Below are 15,974 nucleotides of genomic sequence, written 5' to 3'. Positions count from 1 at the left end.
CAGTGTTCCCCTCCAGACCGCCGTTCGTTTGAAAAGGAGGAGGAAGAGCTTGCTTGTCCGTTACCTGTTCATCCAGAGCCGACCCGACCTCCTGCAGCTCCCACACAGCCATACTACCTAACTGGTGAGCTGCCAGTGCATTTATCTCAGTCGGTTTCTGCTAAGTCTACAGCATAACTTTAAATCAGAGAGGTAAAACATATTTTTGTGTGTCTGCATATGTGCACCGTCAGAGCCTCACATGGCAGAATTCCCTCCATACTACAAGCCAACATACGCCTGGGAGCCGGTACCGTCCTCTTACGAGCTCCGTCAGATGAGTTTCAGCCCCACGGTGCTGCAGCATGCCAGCAGTCTGTACGGCACCCACATCAGCCGCAGTCCACAGCCTCAGCAGCCTCTGGACTGCAGCACGCACTACTCCCCCACCTCCAACACCTACCACTGTATCACCTGTGAGAAGGTACATGCCACATTTTGGCCTCACACCTGCAATATCTCTGTCCCTCTCACACACACACATACCTACAGTATATTCTTTTCAAGAAAAAAAAAAGTCAAATGTAGATGCACTGGACAGTGAATTCACAGACTTTATTGATAGACTGACTCTGTTCCAGGTGTTCTCAACGCCCCACGGACTGGAGGTTCACGTCAGGAGGTCGCACAGTGGAACCAGACCTTTCGGCTGCAGCATCTGCAGAAAAACCTTCGGTCACGCAGTCAGTCTGGAGCAACACATGAATGTTCACTCTCAGGTATATCAGTGACTCTAAGCCATCATAAGCTGCTTCACTTTAAAGGTGTACTCCAGCAATTTAGTATTGTACTCTCATAAAGTTTAGAGGACTTGTGAGATATAGTTAAAAAAAATATGAATGGCCCTTCCTCCATGTGAAGTTTGTGTAGTTGTGTTGAGCACTCCAAGAACTCCACATCCGTATTGACTTAAAAGCTTTTAAATTAAACTGTGTAGAAAAAATTTAAATTTTAACATATTCCCTGAAAACTGGGCAAAGTCCAGCTCTTGATGAAGATCATGTATAATGACTGAGAGCACCAGAACAACAACCACAGTAAATGGACCTTGTGTTGAGATTCTTTTATCAACAGCTGTTTCCAAGGCAAAGAATGAACATTAAAGCTTGGAGTCTCTGACATCCCACTCTTGTGTAACACTTTCTGCGCTTTTGTCTGTGATCAGGAAAAAAGCTTCGAGTGTAAGATGTGTGGGAAAACATTCAAGCGTTCCTCCACTCTCTCCACACACCTGCTCATCCACTCGGACACGAGGCCTTACCCCTGCCAGTACTGCGGCAAGAGGTTCCACCAGAAGTCTGATATGAAGAAACACACGTATATTCACACTGGTAAGTCGTGACATGAGGGTGACCATATTTTTATGATTCTACTAAAAAAAAAAAAAAGTAAAAGTGTCCATTGCTCCTCCTGCTGTAATCATCTGCTTTCCAAGTGCAGCATGCAGGAATTGTTTCCAGGAGTAATATAACTGCTGATAAATCAGAAAAAGAAACTTAAGCAAATGTCATGTTGATTTGCATATCTGGTTTTCCTGCTTCATGCAGAGCTCTGTAAAAGGAACTTTATGCAGTCCACATTTGTTGCCAATAAATGTTTGACAAATCTGAACAATGGCATGATTCTTCACTCAGAGACATTAGTGCAAACTTTATCTTTATAATAAAAAATTACTTGGGACCATTTTTTGGTGAAGAGGACAAACCTGATTTTCCAGAATCAGTGGAAGGGAAATTGCAGTTCCTTTGTACAAATCATGTGAAAATGATCTTAGATCTAATTTAGTAGATTTCTCATTGTTTTTTTTTTTTTTCATGTGCTTTATTTTATAGGTGAAAAACCCCACAAATGTCAAGTGTGTGGTAAAGCATTCAGCCAAAGCTCCAACCTGATCACCCACAGCAGGAAGCACACAGGCTTCAAGCCGTTTGGATGTGACATTTGTTCCAAGGGTTTCCAACGTAAAGTAGACCTCCGCAGGCACCACGAGAGCCAGCACGGCATGAAGTGAAAGGGAAATGAGCACAAGACCCTAAAGTCAAAAGCAGCAAGTGTTTGTACATGTACAATAAATTGCTATTAAAACAATAAGCTGATAATCTGATCTAAATATCTGGCATATTTTGGATGCTTTTTACAGGTAAAGTACAAGAATAAGAAAGCTGTGAAATCAAATTCTGGTTGAAGGCGATTAAACTTCAGAAAGATGTCATCTGTGTCATGAAATTAAGTAGTCAGTTAAAAGGTATTTAGTTAATATATTGTAATATATTGGAAGTTGTCTTCTTTCAAAGATGTGTTTACATGTGGATGAATGGGAGTTGTGTCTGTGTCATTTTTGTTAAAAAACTTTTGGTTTCATATCATTAATTTAAAATATGCTTAATCAATGTATTAACCAGATGTGAGTTGATGAATGTTTTCCTTTAAAAATAAAAGGTGAACTGAGTTGAAAAATCTTTGGTTGCTCTGTTAAATAAAACTCAGTAAATGCATCCTGCAAGTACGATACACAATCCTTCACGGCTAGAAGGTAAAACACACGCACAGTGTTTGTATATGATGAGATGATGAGCACTGTACACACACTTTTTCTCGCTGTTCGGTTCTTTCTGTGTGTTTTTCTGAGTCACTCTCCTCTCAGAGCAGGATGTAGAATAACTGCATGAATCTCTTGCTGGAGTAGCGACGGTATGTAATGGAGTAATTCTGCATTCAAATGACACACCCGGAACACCATGCAAATCCCAGGCCAGAGATCTATTCATTCCTGAGAGTCGACTAGAAAGCGGATGAAGGAAAGTTTTTACATTGCCAGGTGAGGCATGCCAGTCTGTTTGATGTTCGGCAGCTTCCTCGTTATCACTGGAGAGGAAAATCCAGCTCCATAATCTCAGTAAAAAATCAGAATTGCACAAACTGTCAGGTAGACCATGGTGAATTTTGGCCACACATCCAGATTCTCTCCTTGGCCTTTACAGTGAGTCAGTGGGATACAGGGATTGATAGAAGGCTGTGGAAAAGGGGTTGATCACTTGATCTCAACTGTGACCACACCCAGCCAACCTGTTGGATTTACTTCACCACCTTCCTCAAACACCAAACCTGTTAGGACATTAAGCTGCTCGAGGCAAATCAGATCATCACCTCAGCCTTTTAAATCTGACAAACACTGGGTTTGAAGTATAGTCAGAATTTGTAAAAAATGTTTTTTTTAAAAATGACTTTGAAATGTATGAATGAATGACACATCTGTTATTGTGTCACACACCAAAATTAACCAGCTGTTCTATTTTTTTGCTCATCTGTACATCAGAATATCTCAGGGTTTCTTTTCTTTTTTCTTTAGAAATTGTCTTAGTCATTATTTGCACAGTACAAAAGAAAATTGGATTTTCTTTCATCTCACTGACATAGCTCAGACAAATGTTTTTTCCTCCTACACTGTTTACCTAGAAGTTGTTTCTAATTAAACAGTTTAAGTAAATATTATTAAAGCAATCTTAGCATGTTGTACTATCACGAAGGGACCACTGTTTTCACAGGCATCTTTTAGATGAACAGACTTAAATACACCGATTTTTAGCCTGGACCTCCTCCTCCCATCAGCCCTGCCAGCTTCTGACTCGCTAATTCGCTCAGCTCGGGCATTATCAGGACTCATTTTCGGGACAAACAGAACAACACAGTGTCTTCACTGTATCTCACCAAAGGTGCCTTCTCTTCAGCAGTAGATGAGCTGTGTAGTCTAGTCAAGACTCCAGCAAGCATAAACTGTGCGACTAAAGATCGCTGGCTTTCAGGTGAATGAGTAATAACACATGATTCAGGGCTATGCACTATTTACTACACCTACAAATGAAAAAGTGGGACCACAGTTTCAAATGCTTCTGTTTATTCCCCCATGTCAGAAATCAGTGTCTGAACAGGGAAGAGAGGAGACATGAGAGCTTACTGTCTGGCAAACAAATCTGAGGGCTTTATGCAAAATTTGTTGATATTACCAGGGCAACAGGGTCAGTCGTGATCCTGTACAACAGTTAGACCTGTCAAATGCATCCTGGTGTGAGGAAACAGAGCAAATCAAAATCCTGCACAGGTAAACAACAGAAAATACAGGCAGAGGATCATCTTGGGTGGGACTCAACAAACAGGACATAGGTCCTGAAAGGGGAGGGGCAGTGTTGTGGGGGCAGCCTGGGGGAAAACGGGAGAAAATGAAGCTTGCAGGCCCGGATGCACCTGTAAAATTCCTTCATATTCCGGTGAACAGGTGTGAAAAGCTAAGTGCGGTGGTGAGATGATTTAGTAATTTCAGATTTTCACAGGTGTCAGACAAAGCAGCAGAACTGGGTTGGAGGTGTTTATGTGGTTATCCTGCCCTTGATCATTTGCATATATATGTTGCCTGAGGTGTTGTGGTATCCGAAAAGTTGCAGATTTACTTGATTTTCTTTGTAACTGCTTAGCTCTTATTAAACTTCACAGGGAAACAGTCAAAAATACTGTAAAAGGTTTTCAGACTGTGTGTAAAGAAGTCTTACATTCATACAGTATATTAAGCTAACAACCGTGAAATATTTTAATATATTTTAAGTGTTATTTTCAGTGTGACAGTTATCCACCAACATGTCGGCAAGTTTCTGCCTGAACAGTGGAGTCAGAGCACAAATCTGAAACCAGAAACCGTTTCAGCGCTAACAACTACAGTGATCTACCAAATCGGATCCATCCAGCAAAGATCTGCAAATTAAAAAATCAAGACTAAAACATCAGTGCAGAGTCAAAACTAGTACAATCCAAATGCAGCTCTGCCTCTGTCTCTCTCTCTCTCTCACACACACACACACACACACACACACACACACACACACACACACTCCCCAACACAAACAGCAGGTAAAGAAATGGAGCACAGAGCTGAAATTTGTTTTGCAAATGAGTTCTATGCAAATGAACCCCAGCCAGTACTGTGGAAACGCTGCAGGACGGATGGATGAACATGTCTGAGGCAACGATGACACATTTGCGGAAGACAGAGTGGGACATCCCCGTTTTCTCCCTGTGATATCAAAGAACTTTCATGGTAATCTGAGAAATTATTTACTCTTGTAAGATACTTGGCACCGTATTGACCTTTTCTCTCAACTTCTGTCTCCAGCTGGCTTTGTTTTGGGAAATCACCCCCCAACCCCCCTAAAAAACATCACCCTTTCAGTTACATGACTCAGATTCATTCTTTGTTTCTACCATTTAATCAGATTCCACGTGAGCTGATTGAGCAATTTCACATTCAAGTGATTAGAACACCTTGTTTCTCTGTATTTTTTTTTTTTTTACAAACTTTCTTTCAACCATTGAAACAAACCTTTCCTCTCCTGCAGCTCTTAGAATCTGTTTTTCATGAAATCAGGGCCATGTGTAAAATGACCAAATTGAAGACCAAGAGTGGAAACTGGTTCATTAAATTCAGTCTCACAGTATACAAGGAAGCAATATGAAATAGTATGAAATAGCTGTGACAGCACAAATATTATTAAATAGTGGAGTCGTTGTGAGACTGTGAATTTTCAACTAAAGGAGTATGTGGCTTTCATTACAAGATGAAAGGAGAACATTCAGTGAAGAGGCAAACAAGATGTAGCTACATACAAACAAGATCTACAGTTTTTTTTTAAATGATATTAACAATCCTGATAAACACAAGAGCTGCTGTTCATAGATAAGAAAATATGCTTTCACGGAAAATGCTTGTGCGTAAAATTACTACATTGCACAAATTGCTAGATCATTTTATGAAGAATATAAAATACAGACATTATATACAATAAAAATAGTAATATTGTTGGTGTATGGTGTCAGGAACTTCAGTCAGGGCAGTGCTGTGCCATGTAGTCTTTTTCTTAATAAAAACAAAAGCAAAGTGATGCAAAGCTAGGCCCTAGCATCTTAATACAAGATAGCAATAGAATTGTGTAAAGTCAGTGTTGAATGACATACTAAAATAACCCAAATACAAAAATAAGCAAATTTCCTCTATGTGACTAGACACAGGAAGACGCTGTTTGATCGCATCCGCTGCTGTCACACAGTGCGGGAGTGTGATACTCTTTGACTGCCAGTAACCCAGTGTTGTGACCCTGCCCTCCCAAAGATAAGTGCAGTGATGACGTGTAGAAAAGGTTGCGCCTACAAAGTGTCACACAAGAGGAGTGCGAAAAAAATAGATCAACATTTCTTGAGGCTGCTTTTCTGAGGATCTAATCATCTATTTTGTGGAAGTGGGCAACACAACCAGCTGCCTTCAAGTCACATCCAATCTGCTGATATTGTGAGAAGAACCCCAACGCTTGCACAATGCAGGAAAAACACTAGTTTCTCAGCTCTGACCTTTAAACGCATCATTAAGCACTAGCAGCCAGTAAAAGTCCTCTTTACTGTATGTTTATTTTACACTCCATGCTTCACTATATGTTTTTTTGTTTTTTTGCAAAAAATTAATTTATCAACAACAATTTGGCAACAAAGTGTATCAGAGCATTCTGGGTAGCTGTTTTGGACATAAGCCATGTGGTGAGTGGTAACCAGGAGCCACATATCAGCCCCTTCTCTCTGTCCCTATGTCTCTGCTGTCAAAACTGTCCAATGACAGCAAACAAAAAAATGCCACAGAAAAACCTGTTATTTATTTATTTATTTTGTTTGCTCAATAATAGCTGCAAGTGTTTTACCAAATAATTCTCCTGGAGGATTTGAAGGCAGAATCTTTTTCAGCAGATACTCAACTACAGTGCTTCCCAACCTGGGGGTTGGGTCTCTAGGGTCACAAGATAAATATGAGGGTTTGTCACATGAAAAACAGGGTAGGAAAGCAGAAGAAAACAAAAAACAATAAAACAAACTTTGATGCAACACAATATTCGATTTCTTTCTTTAAACAAGTAACAGGGTTTTTTTTGCTTTTATTAGCCTTGCTAGCAGAATGGCTCTATGGATACCAGAGTCGGTCGGTAAACAAAATTTGGTCCAGACTGAAATCTCAAAACAACCATTGGATGGGTTGTAATGATTTTTAAAGCTCATCAGGTCAAAAATGTATTGATCAAGTACCTGAGAAATTAATGACCATCCTACACTAAACTAAGATGGTGAACACTATCCCTGCATAACATTACCATTTTTGTGCGTGTGCAGTTGTGTGACAACTGTGGGTGAATCTACACATCAGAGCCACTTGCTGAATGCATTATCAGAGTGTAGTGAAAGAAATCACTGATAATAAAATTTCGTTTTTGCCTACAGAAAGTGGATAGGCTTTGTGGGTGTGGCCTAATGTCTACATCATACATCCAAACATGGCCATACACACAGGATGCCTTTCCAACTGACAAACGGCGAGCTGATGGCCCAGAGGTGCAGAAGCTGAGGGAAGAGATGACAGGAGAGGGGGGGGGGGGGGTTGAAATCTGAGGGCAGCAGGCTCTTCCAGCGTGAGCTGGGTGATGGAGGCTGTCTGATAACGTTATCATGGCGTCCCCACACTGTAACGGCTGGAACAGGCCAGCAGGAAGGCAGGGAGGAGCAGACAGGCCCTCGACTGAGATAGCACCAAGAGCTGGATGAGTATTTGATGTACAAGGTTTCCCCAAGAGAAAAGAGAGAAAGAAAGCTCATCAAAATCTTCACCTCACCACAGCACACAACAGATTGTCAGTCAGTGCCTTCTGTCCCCACCTCTTTATATCCCTCCCACAAAACACTGAGCTTCATGACCCTGTGAGAGACCTGTACAGGCTGAATGTCACTATTTATGTTTTTACCGAAGCCTTGATAGTATTCACAAAGATGGTACAGTTGCATGTTGCTGATGCTTTTATTCTCCATAAAAGGAAAACATTTCAACAGAACACAGAACATAGCAAACCCACAATAACACAGATAACAAGCACAGTGAAGAGTGTAGATGGATGAATCTGACAAAACAAACTGAAATTCAGAAGAGGAGTAAATACATTGAAATCAAGAGCAAAGCCACTGAGGATAGAAGTGAGCTTTTGCATATGATTGTCAATCAAGAAACAGCTCACACACACCTACTGTTCCTTCAACAATAATGTCTTTTTGACGGCTTTGGGGTTGTTTTTCACTGACAACATCACACTCACAAGCTGACCTCCAATTAAGGAAGTTATTTTGCCAATGTCTACAGTGTAATTTGAACGCACCATTCCAGCAGACTGTCAATATGCACTGGTGGCTCCATTTTCCCCAGTTTCCCTTAGACACCTGGAATGACAAAATTATAAAAACACTTCATAAGACAGCCAGATTATTATTACTATTACTATTATTATCTTTCAAATAATGGGATTAAAAAAAAACAACTCAAATGAAGGTGATTCAGTAAGTGAAAATAAGATGGCTAAAGGCCCACATTGTTAAAATCTAGTGTTAAGCCTTGTACTTCCTGAAAGACACTAGAAAAGAAGACAAACTAGAATCAAAGTAAACACAGTGTCACATCAGACTGTAATTGACTATATAACAGCATCTTAAATAACTTGGTAAACAGACATGTCTGTTTTTTCAGAGTCTCCTTTCTTCTCTGAGGGGATGACTGTGTTGACAGTTTCTGGGAGGGACAGCACGCAAATCCTCTTTGCTAAGGTCCTTCTGACAATAGTGGATGTCTCCGTCTGACAGTACAAAGATACATTTAGTTTAGTGTTAAAATACACAGCCCTGCATTTAAAACAATAACACACTGGCAGATTGTTTATACAAACTCTCTTGCATTACATTCACAAAGATTCAGTTACTTGTGCTGTTTAACTTTAATGGAGTTATGATTTTATTCCCGCAGTCAGATAATTTGCTTCGTTGACTGCAGTATGTTTGGTTAAACATCGCCACCATGTGGCCAGAAGATGTTCAGCAACAGGCAGTTGATTTTACTACAATATATGGAGTTACTGTGACACAGACACTTTTTAAACAGCAAATAGAAGAATATACAATAGAATAGTCAGTGAACACACAGAAAGTACTACATGGTTTAGAATTTGAATAATGTAAACAGTATTTAACTATGTAAAATGTAAGAAATAAGTAAAGAAAAGAAAAGGTAGAGGTGAAAGGGAGAAATTTATAATTGTTGTACTTGGATGTCTTTCCCTGAATGTTCAGGAACTTAACAACTCAAGTTAAGTTTCTTTTTTGATATCGACAGCACTGTTTGGTTTAAGAAATGTCAGTGGAACTGTGTGTGTGCACAAGCGTTTCCACCCGGCGTTATTTTGCACTTGGACACACGCTCGCGCTGCTGCAACTGTGAGCTAGCAGGGTCTCAGCGGGTTTTCTCGATATGTGGTTGATGGCTTAACTGCCAGGTTAAGTACTCTCGCTTAAACATCACAAACAGTGGGGCCAGTATGGCGGATTCCAGTGAGTTGAAGCTGGATTTTACTCTGAAAGAGCTGACAGTTTCCTGCCCCGGTGAAGGCGAGGATGTGCCCGGCAGCTCGTCCACCGTGGAGCTGCGGGACAACAGGCTGGTGTGTGTGGAGTATCCGGCGGTGGTCAACAGTGCGGCCAAGATGCTGGACACTCTCGGGGGTGAACAAACAGTGTCCAAAGTGAGTTGACCACAGCTGGGACAGACTGCTGTAGCAATCAGGCCCGGGCTTTTATTAACCCAACGTTGTGTGCCTTAGACTTCAGAACCTTATTCTAGTGTCTGCATTTACCTTAATTTATGTTAAAATAGATACGTGCCATGAACTGTGAGACAAACGTGGACTGCACATTTCTATGTACATATGTTCAGTGCAATATCTGCTGGACCGATGAGGGCTTTGTCTGGTCTGGATCCCGTTTCTGCAGGGGAGTGGTTAAATGGGCTCTGGATTTGGTTGTTTTGTAAGATACTACACAGTTTGAGACTGACTCTAATGTCAGTTTGATTTTAAATAAGATGAACTGAATAAAGTCAGATGTCACCTCGGTGGCTGTTTCTGTGTAGCTGATTGTTAACATCACTGCTCTTGTCATAGTTGTGTCCCTGCTGTGGTTAAAGTGCACTAATCTGGGTTTCCTGTTCATCCACAGACCTTCGCTCACCCCAACCGACGACTTGAGCTGCGTTACCGACCTCAGGACCCTTTCTGTCACTCTCTGTGTGGAAACCGCATCCCGTCCAGCAACCTCCTCCTTAAAGTGAGGCGCCGCGTGCGAAAAAGAGACCCCAAGGATGCTGAGATTCACATGGACATACTCGGAGTCATTGGAACAACATATAAATTCCAAGGTTGGATCCAAAGTCCTTTTGTGTGTGAAGTTTTTGATCGTTTCAAAACCACAGATTATGAATTTCAACAATTTAATCTCTACTAAAGAGACGTGGTTTGAACATCTCAGAGGTTGGTTTGCTCTGATTACATCTTTGTTCTTTGTAGGGCTGGCAGACTTTCAGTGCCTCGCTGTGCATTCAGAAGGTGGAAAAGACGTGTCTTTATACGACAAGATCATCCTGCGCAAATCAGAGAATCAGGAGTTCTTTGAGCAGCCCATGCCTTACTTTCTCCCCCCGGCCATCTTCTCACGTCTTGACAGTCCTGTGGATTATTTCTATCGGCCTGACATCCATCAAAAGTCAGTAACACACTCTGTGGCAAAGGCATAATTTGACCTTCTTTAAATTTTGTGGTAAGGCAAACGTTGGGGAGTGGTGTTTTAAGAATTTTAAATGAATGTTTTTTCTGATGTCAGCATTGGAAACTCTGGATTGTTGATTTCACTGTGATCTTGATGCAGTTTATCAGGAATATATTTATTCTATTTCCCCTTTATAGCCAGATGCCCATCAACAAGAACTTTATTGGTCTGAACCGTGCTCGTCGGCCCCATAACGCCATTTTCATCAGCTTCAGTGATCCCACTGTGCCCGCCGAGTGCCTCGAGGCGGCCAGGCTCAACTGGACACGAGTCTGCCTGAAGGAGTCTGACAAAGAGGCCGAGGAACAACTGAAAAAGGTTTGCGTGCTCCTGTATTTATGGTCACAGGCGTCTGGTTTCAAGTTTCATGCCTTTATTTAAATTCCCCTCTGACATTTGAAATATCTTGGCTCACATAGTGCAGTGACTTCTGTTCCAGTTATTTTCCATCAGCCCATTTTCAGCGGTCACTCTTTTTACCAGTGTAGCCAAACCATCGTAATGAACTAGTTTTCACTCTAGAAATGACATCTGCTTGAAGTTGGAAAATGATGTTACGTAAGGTTAAGCAGGTACGACTTCCCATCCTTTTCCGAGCTATTATCTTATCTCAAACCAAACTTTTTTTGTGCCTAGATGTTTGAGAGCCGACCCATCTGGTCACGGAACGCAGTCAAGGCCAACATCAACATCCACCCTGATAAACTGAAACTGCTGCTGCCCGTCTTTGCCTACTACATGGTGAGCTGAAGGGGGACAGAGTTTGCCTGGTATAGAGTGAGGTTGCATTCTAGAGTTAAAAAAAAAAAAAAAAAGCTGTTCAGTGTGTTCAGTTCCCTGATGTCATTCAGATATATTATGAAAGTGTCAGTGAGGAGCTGCTCTTTGTCTTGGAAAGTCTTGGAAATGGAAAATTCCAAACTGAAATCTCTTAATTTGTGAATATATGTGAAGCTTATCAAATTGCATGGTTTTGTTTAGACTGTGGTGTTGAATTTACAGTATATAAGGAAATATAACACAACAGCCCCACAAGTTACAGCCTCCAAGACATAGGAGTCTCAGTCAAAGTCTTAAAAATTGAATGCTGTTAACTTCACAGAGGCAGCATTTATTTCACTGCTGCTCTACTATATTATTAAGTGTTCATATTGTGGTGTCCACTCTGGATGTTTGACTGATTCCTGCAGTCTGTTCTCTGCTGTAACAGAATCATAATGTTTCATTTTCCTACATTTAAGTTAAGCATAATGTTAAGTTAAGCATAATGTTGTAGGTGACAGGACCGTGGAGAAGTCTGTGGGTGAGGCTCGGCTATGACCCTCGGAAGACCCCTGAGTCTAAGAAATACCAGATACTGGACTTTAGGATCCGCTGCAGCACCAAACATGGTAAGAGCCTGAGGCAGGACAAGAAACGACTTAGTGTATATTCATAGCTGAAGAGCAGTGGAAAGCAAGGAGCAGTTTTATTAGAATTACTATTAGTTACAGTTAGTAGTCAGTGATATTGTAGAACACCTGTATTTTTTGATTTTGAGTCTTGATAAAAAATCAAGACCTCTTTGCCTGACACCGACTGCTGGTTCCTCTTTTTCCCACTTTCAGGTTATTCACTGTCTGACATGCCAGTAAAAGCCAAGAGGAGCGCCCTCAACTATAGTCTGCCTATCACATTCAACAAAGCAGGTGAGTGGATGAGTTTATTTAGATGTATGTAATGATTTAATGTGGAGGCCAACAAGTCTTTTTCACAGCAGATGTTTTGATTTGTCTTCATAAGAAAAGGACTTGTGTTACTAACAATATTAACAGTGGTTCTGTTCCATTCAAGTGTCCCAGTAAGACACGGAAACAGCTACATGGAATTCAGCCATCGTTAATTTTATTATTTGCACCTGTACTTTTCCTGCAGTAACTTGTTACAGTTACCCTCTAACATATTCACACATAGGCAGAACAAAAATTAAGAAGCAGCATCTTATACTAAACCACATACTAACATAAGTAAGAAATGCTTCTAAAATGTCAGTGGTATGTCAGTGTATTGTGTGATTTCCTGGAAGAAGCGGTTTCTCTGACTAAGCCGGTGTCATGTAGCAAAGTAAACACAGACTTTAATTAATTCCATCTCTCCACCTGGTCCTGTCAGTTAACGTCACATTGTACAGTTTGAGAAAAGCTCGCTAAAATTAAACGGCATAGTTGCTTTGCCAAGGTAAACTAACAACGTGTTGGAACAACTGCGGGGCTTTTTTTTCCCCCAGGTCCTCAACCAGCTAGTGTGATGGATCTTCCAGGTCAGGAGGGTCCAGGTGCCAGTCGCGATACTGTCCCAGTCACATACCAGCTGAAGGTCGGTGAAGGTCCGGCATAAACACGTTACCCAAAAGCATTATGGGCTGATCAGGCTTCATGCCAGCGACACTTTGATGACCGTGTGTAGCAAATGAGAGTGTATGGTGACGACAACAAAATCTGTACAATACCTGCTGAAATAAATACTGACCTTTGTGTCACCTCCACAGGAGTCATCCTACATTTTCAGAGAGGGCATGCTGCCTCCCCACAGACAGATGTTTTACCAGCTCTGTGATCTGGATGTGGAAAGGTACATTACAGTGTTGTACATAGTGGTAGCAGTCGCCTAACACTTCAACATAATAAGGCAGATATCAGAGATGTGGTATCAAATGGTCATCCCTGTTGCTGTGGGTTGGGTGCAGTGGCAGAAGAAGTACTCGGGTCTTCTTGAGTAAAAGTAGCACCACCTGCATGCATTCAAGATGTTACTTAAGTAAAAGTACTAGCACCAAAGTATTTGCATCGGAATATACTTAAAGGAAAGCTTGGTAGCTTGTAAATTTTCCCCCAGAGATCAATGAAGTCTTGTCTTCATCTATAATTATAAGTCATAATTTTTATATATTTCTACATAAATAAATGCAGCTGAAGTAAAAGTACAATATTTGCATTAAGTGGCAGAAAAAAGTACAAACTCTACTAAAGTAAAGTACTTTGCAGAACTGTTTGAGTGTAATTCAGCTATTTGTGTGTGTCCAGCATCAAACAGGTGATTGAACAGAACAGTGGTAACGAACAGATATGTAACGAGCGGGACGGCTGGTGTGTTCTCGGCACCACAGACAACCTGAGGGACATAATCTCAGCTATGATCAAGAAGGTCATCCGAGCACAGAAGCCAGGTAAGGAAAATGTTGACGCCATGTCCTGCCTGTGACCCCTGTGTGTGTGTGTGAGCACACATGAACTACCCAGACAGGTACGCTGATAAGGCACTTTTCCTCTTACAGTAGACACAACATGGCTTCAGGTGTGACCAGGGAATGTTTTACAATTAGGCAAAATCCTGCCCCGCTTCTGGATTAGCTTCCCTCCTGCTAGCTTTCTTTGCTCTTTGTAATTTTAGATACTTGGTTTCTTTCATTAGCGACATGGCTTCAAACCTTTAAGCACGTGCTAACATGCTAAACTAAGAAACAGTATTCATGGGAAATGAAGTTGTTTCTTCCTCAGCATTACCGGAAATCCCCAAGAGAAGCAGACGCAAAGGCTCAAGTTTAAAATCCTCAATGAGAGACGTGGATGCAGAGGAAGAGGAGGAGGAGGACGGTGAGAACGAGGAAGATGACGATGACGACTTTCAGCCGTCTGAGGGAAGTGAAAATGAGATGGAGACAGAAATTCTGGATTACATGTAACAAAGGAAAACCACTTTGATGACTTGCGTCTTGATTTTGCATTTTTTATTTCTGCAAAATGTGAGGTGACTTAACTGAATATAAATAAAAACATGTATTTGTAGTGGTTTGTGTGAGAATGCATCATCCTTATAATTAATTCTTAATGCGGTATGGCTTAAATTTGTCAGGGATGCTGATCAAGATGTAGTCTTTCCTCAGAAACCCTTTATCAGTGTTTAGAAATTCCTTTTCTAAGAATGATAAAATAGATCATAATAAATCATGATGAAAATAGCAGTGAACATAAGATATTTGCTTCAAAATGATTCAAACTACTACTAATCCAAATGTGTCATGTCTCTCAGAGGATTGCGGCCCCTGCCTAGATGTACTGAATAAAATACTTTATTCAGGGTAATGGAGTCTATTGGGCCCTGTTTGCTTTCCATTTTAACAGTTCTTTGTCTAATGGTTGTGTCCCTGATTTCTGTAAAACCTTGTGTGAGCACTTTTTAAAAAACAACTAAGGCAAAAATACAGACAGTGGAACAACGGTTTCAGTCTGTTTTCCCTAAATATCACAGCACTGAGACATATTTAAGGTTACCAGTGACCTTTTAATGGCTGCTGATGCTGGCATGTGCTCAGTCCTTGTGTCTCTGGACCCGAGCGCAGTCTTTGACACAATAGACCACAGTTTTCTGTTAGACTGAGGCAGTACGTATATATATTTAATATATTTGGTACAGCCTTAAGATGGTTTTCCTCCGATCTGTGGAATAAGAGGTTCTGTGTTCTTCTTTATTTGTCCTGTACAGTGTGTCTCAGGGATCAGCTTTGGGACCAGTTTTATTTTATTTTCTTCTCTGGCTGAACTCAAGATCCTTTCATTGGGTCCCACTCATGGACCATATAACAAAAAACAAACCCCAACAACAATGAACAAACAACGAATTCTGCCATCTACTGGTCCCCTGGTGTAATCTCAGCTTTTGGTTTGGTAATGATTTTAGTTTTGAGCAGCACCCTGCAAAGCTTGTGCAATCATGTTTTACCATATTTTAAATATTTCAAAAATATAATCGAATTTAAACTTTATAGACACTGAGATCATTTTTCACTCCCTCATCTCATCATGTCTAGATTAGCCTTTTTACCTGCCTTAACCAAAAATCCGTCAATGGACTCCAAACTGAACTCAGCTGCCAGGCTTTTAACCAGAACCAACAAATGTGATCACATCACTCCTGTTTAAGCCTCTTTATGCTGACTCCCAATATGTTTTAGATTTGGTTTTAAGATCTCACTGATTATTTTAAAGCTGTTCATGGCCTCTCCCTTCTATATTTCTGACTTCTTAGTACTGTGTCAGCTGGTATGTGGTTGGAGATCCTTGAGCAGAGGTCTTTTATCTGTTCCAGAAACCCAGCTGAAACTTAGAGGGGACAACATGTTTGTAGTCAAGGCCCCGAAGCTCTAGAACAACCTGCATGAGAAAATCAGTTTGGCTGAGTCAGAG

The 15,974-nt window shown here is 40.9% G+C and overlaps 2 protein-coding genes and 1 long non-coding RNA gene across 4 annotated transcripts in view; 2 read left to right on the top strand and 1 right to left on the bottom strand.

The window, feature by feature from the left end:
- gfi1b (growth factor independent 1B transcription repressor) overlaps positions 1–2,488 on the top strand; it is a 3,627-nt gene extending 1,139 nt beyond the window's left edge. Inside the window, exons 3-7 of the mRNA XM_041059126.1 lie at positions 1–124; positions 234–463; positions 621–758; positions 1,205–1,370; positions 1,872–2,488. The exon at positions 1–124 is cut by the window's left edge and continues 56 nt beyond it. Of these exons, the coding sequence (XP_040915060.1) occupies positions 1–124; positions 234–463; positions 621–758; positions 1,205–1,370; positions 1,872–2,050 (837 nt within the window). The 3' untranslated portion in view covers positions 2,051–2,488. The remainder of the gene's footprint in view (positions 125–233; positions 464–620; positions 759–1,204; positions 1,371–1,871) is intronic.
- A 5,054-nt stretch (positions 2,489–7,542) lies between these two features.
- Positions 7,543–8,676, bottom strand: LOC121195023. The gene is made up of 3 exons (XR_005895434.1): positions 8,614–8,676; positions 8,265–8,325; positions 7,543–7,654 (listed from the first exon to the last, which is right to left on the bottom strand). It is a non-coding gene; the product is annotated as an uncharacterized LOC121195023 (long non-coding RNA).
- Positions 8,677–9,354: 678 nt separating this feature from the next.
- On the top strand, positions 9,355–14,579 carry gtf3c5 (general transcription factor IIIC, polypeptide 5). Of its 2 annotated transcripts, none has more exons than XM_041058174.1 (11): positions 9,355–9,674; positions 10,147–10,345; positions 10,494–10,689; positions 10,890–11,070; positions 11,389–11,493; positions 12,029–12,143; positions 12,360–12,440; positions 13,019–13,107; positions 13,280–13,362; positions 13,815–13,957; positions 14,289–14,579. In XM_041058174.1, exons 1-11 carry the CDS (start codon positions 9,471–9,473, stop codon positions 14,471–14,473), a joined length of 1,581 nt encoding a protein of 526 aa, XP_040914108.1. In that variant the 5' UTR covers positions 9,355–9,470; the 3' UTR covers positions 14,474–14,579. The 2 variants fall into 2 exon arrangements, with proteins under 2 accessions (XP_040914108.1, XP_040914107.1); XM_041058173.1 differs by having other exon boundaries at positions 14,274–14,579.
- The last annotated feature ends 1,395 nt before the right edge of the window (positions 14,580–15,974 follow it).

Source organism: Toxotes jaculatrix, chromosome 16, assembly GCF_017976425.1.
Source record: "Toxotes jaculatrix isolate fToxJac2 chromosome 16, fToxJac2.pri, whole genome shotgun sequence".
Classification (NCBI taxonomy): Eukaryota; Metazoa; Chordata; class Actinopteri; family Toxotidae; genus Toxotes; species Toxotes jaculatrix.
The sequence above is the reverse complement of the archived record's forward strand: the minus strand, read 5'-3'. Positions and strand labels throughout refer to the sequence as shown.

Excerpts from the sequence above, each read along its gene's own strand:
- gtf3c5 (XM_041058173.1), top strand. The coding sequence starts at position 9,471 with ATGGCGGATTCCAGTGAGTTGAAGCTGGATTTTACTCTGAAAGAGCTG. Across the intron at positions 9,675-10,146 it reads GTGAACAAACAGTGTCCAAA|ACCTTCGCTCACCCCAACCG; the intron begins GTGAGTTGACCA and ends GTTCATCCACAG. Across the intron at positions 11,494-12,028 it reads CCGTCTTTGCCTACTACATG|GTGACAGGACCGTGGAGAAG; the intron begins GTGAGCTGAAGG and ends ATAATGTTGTAG.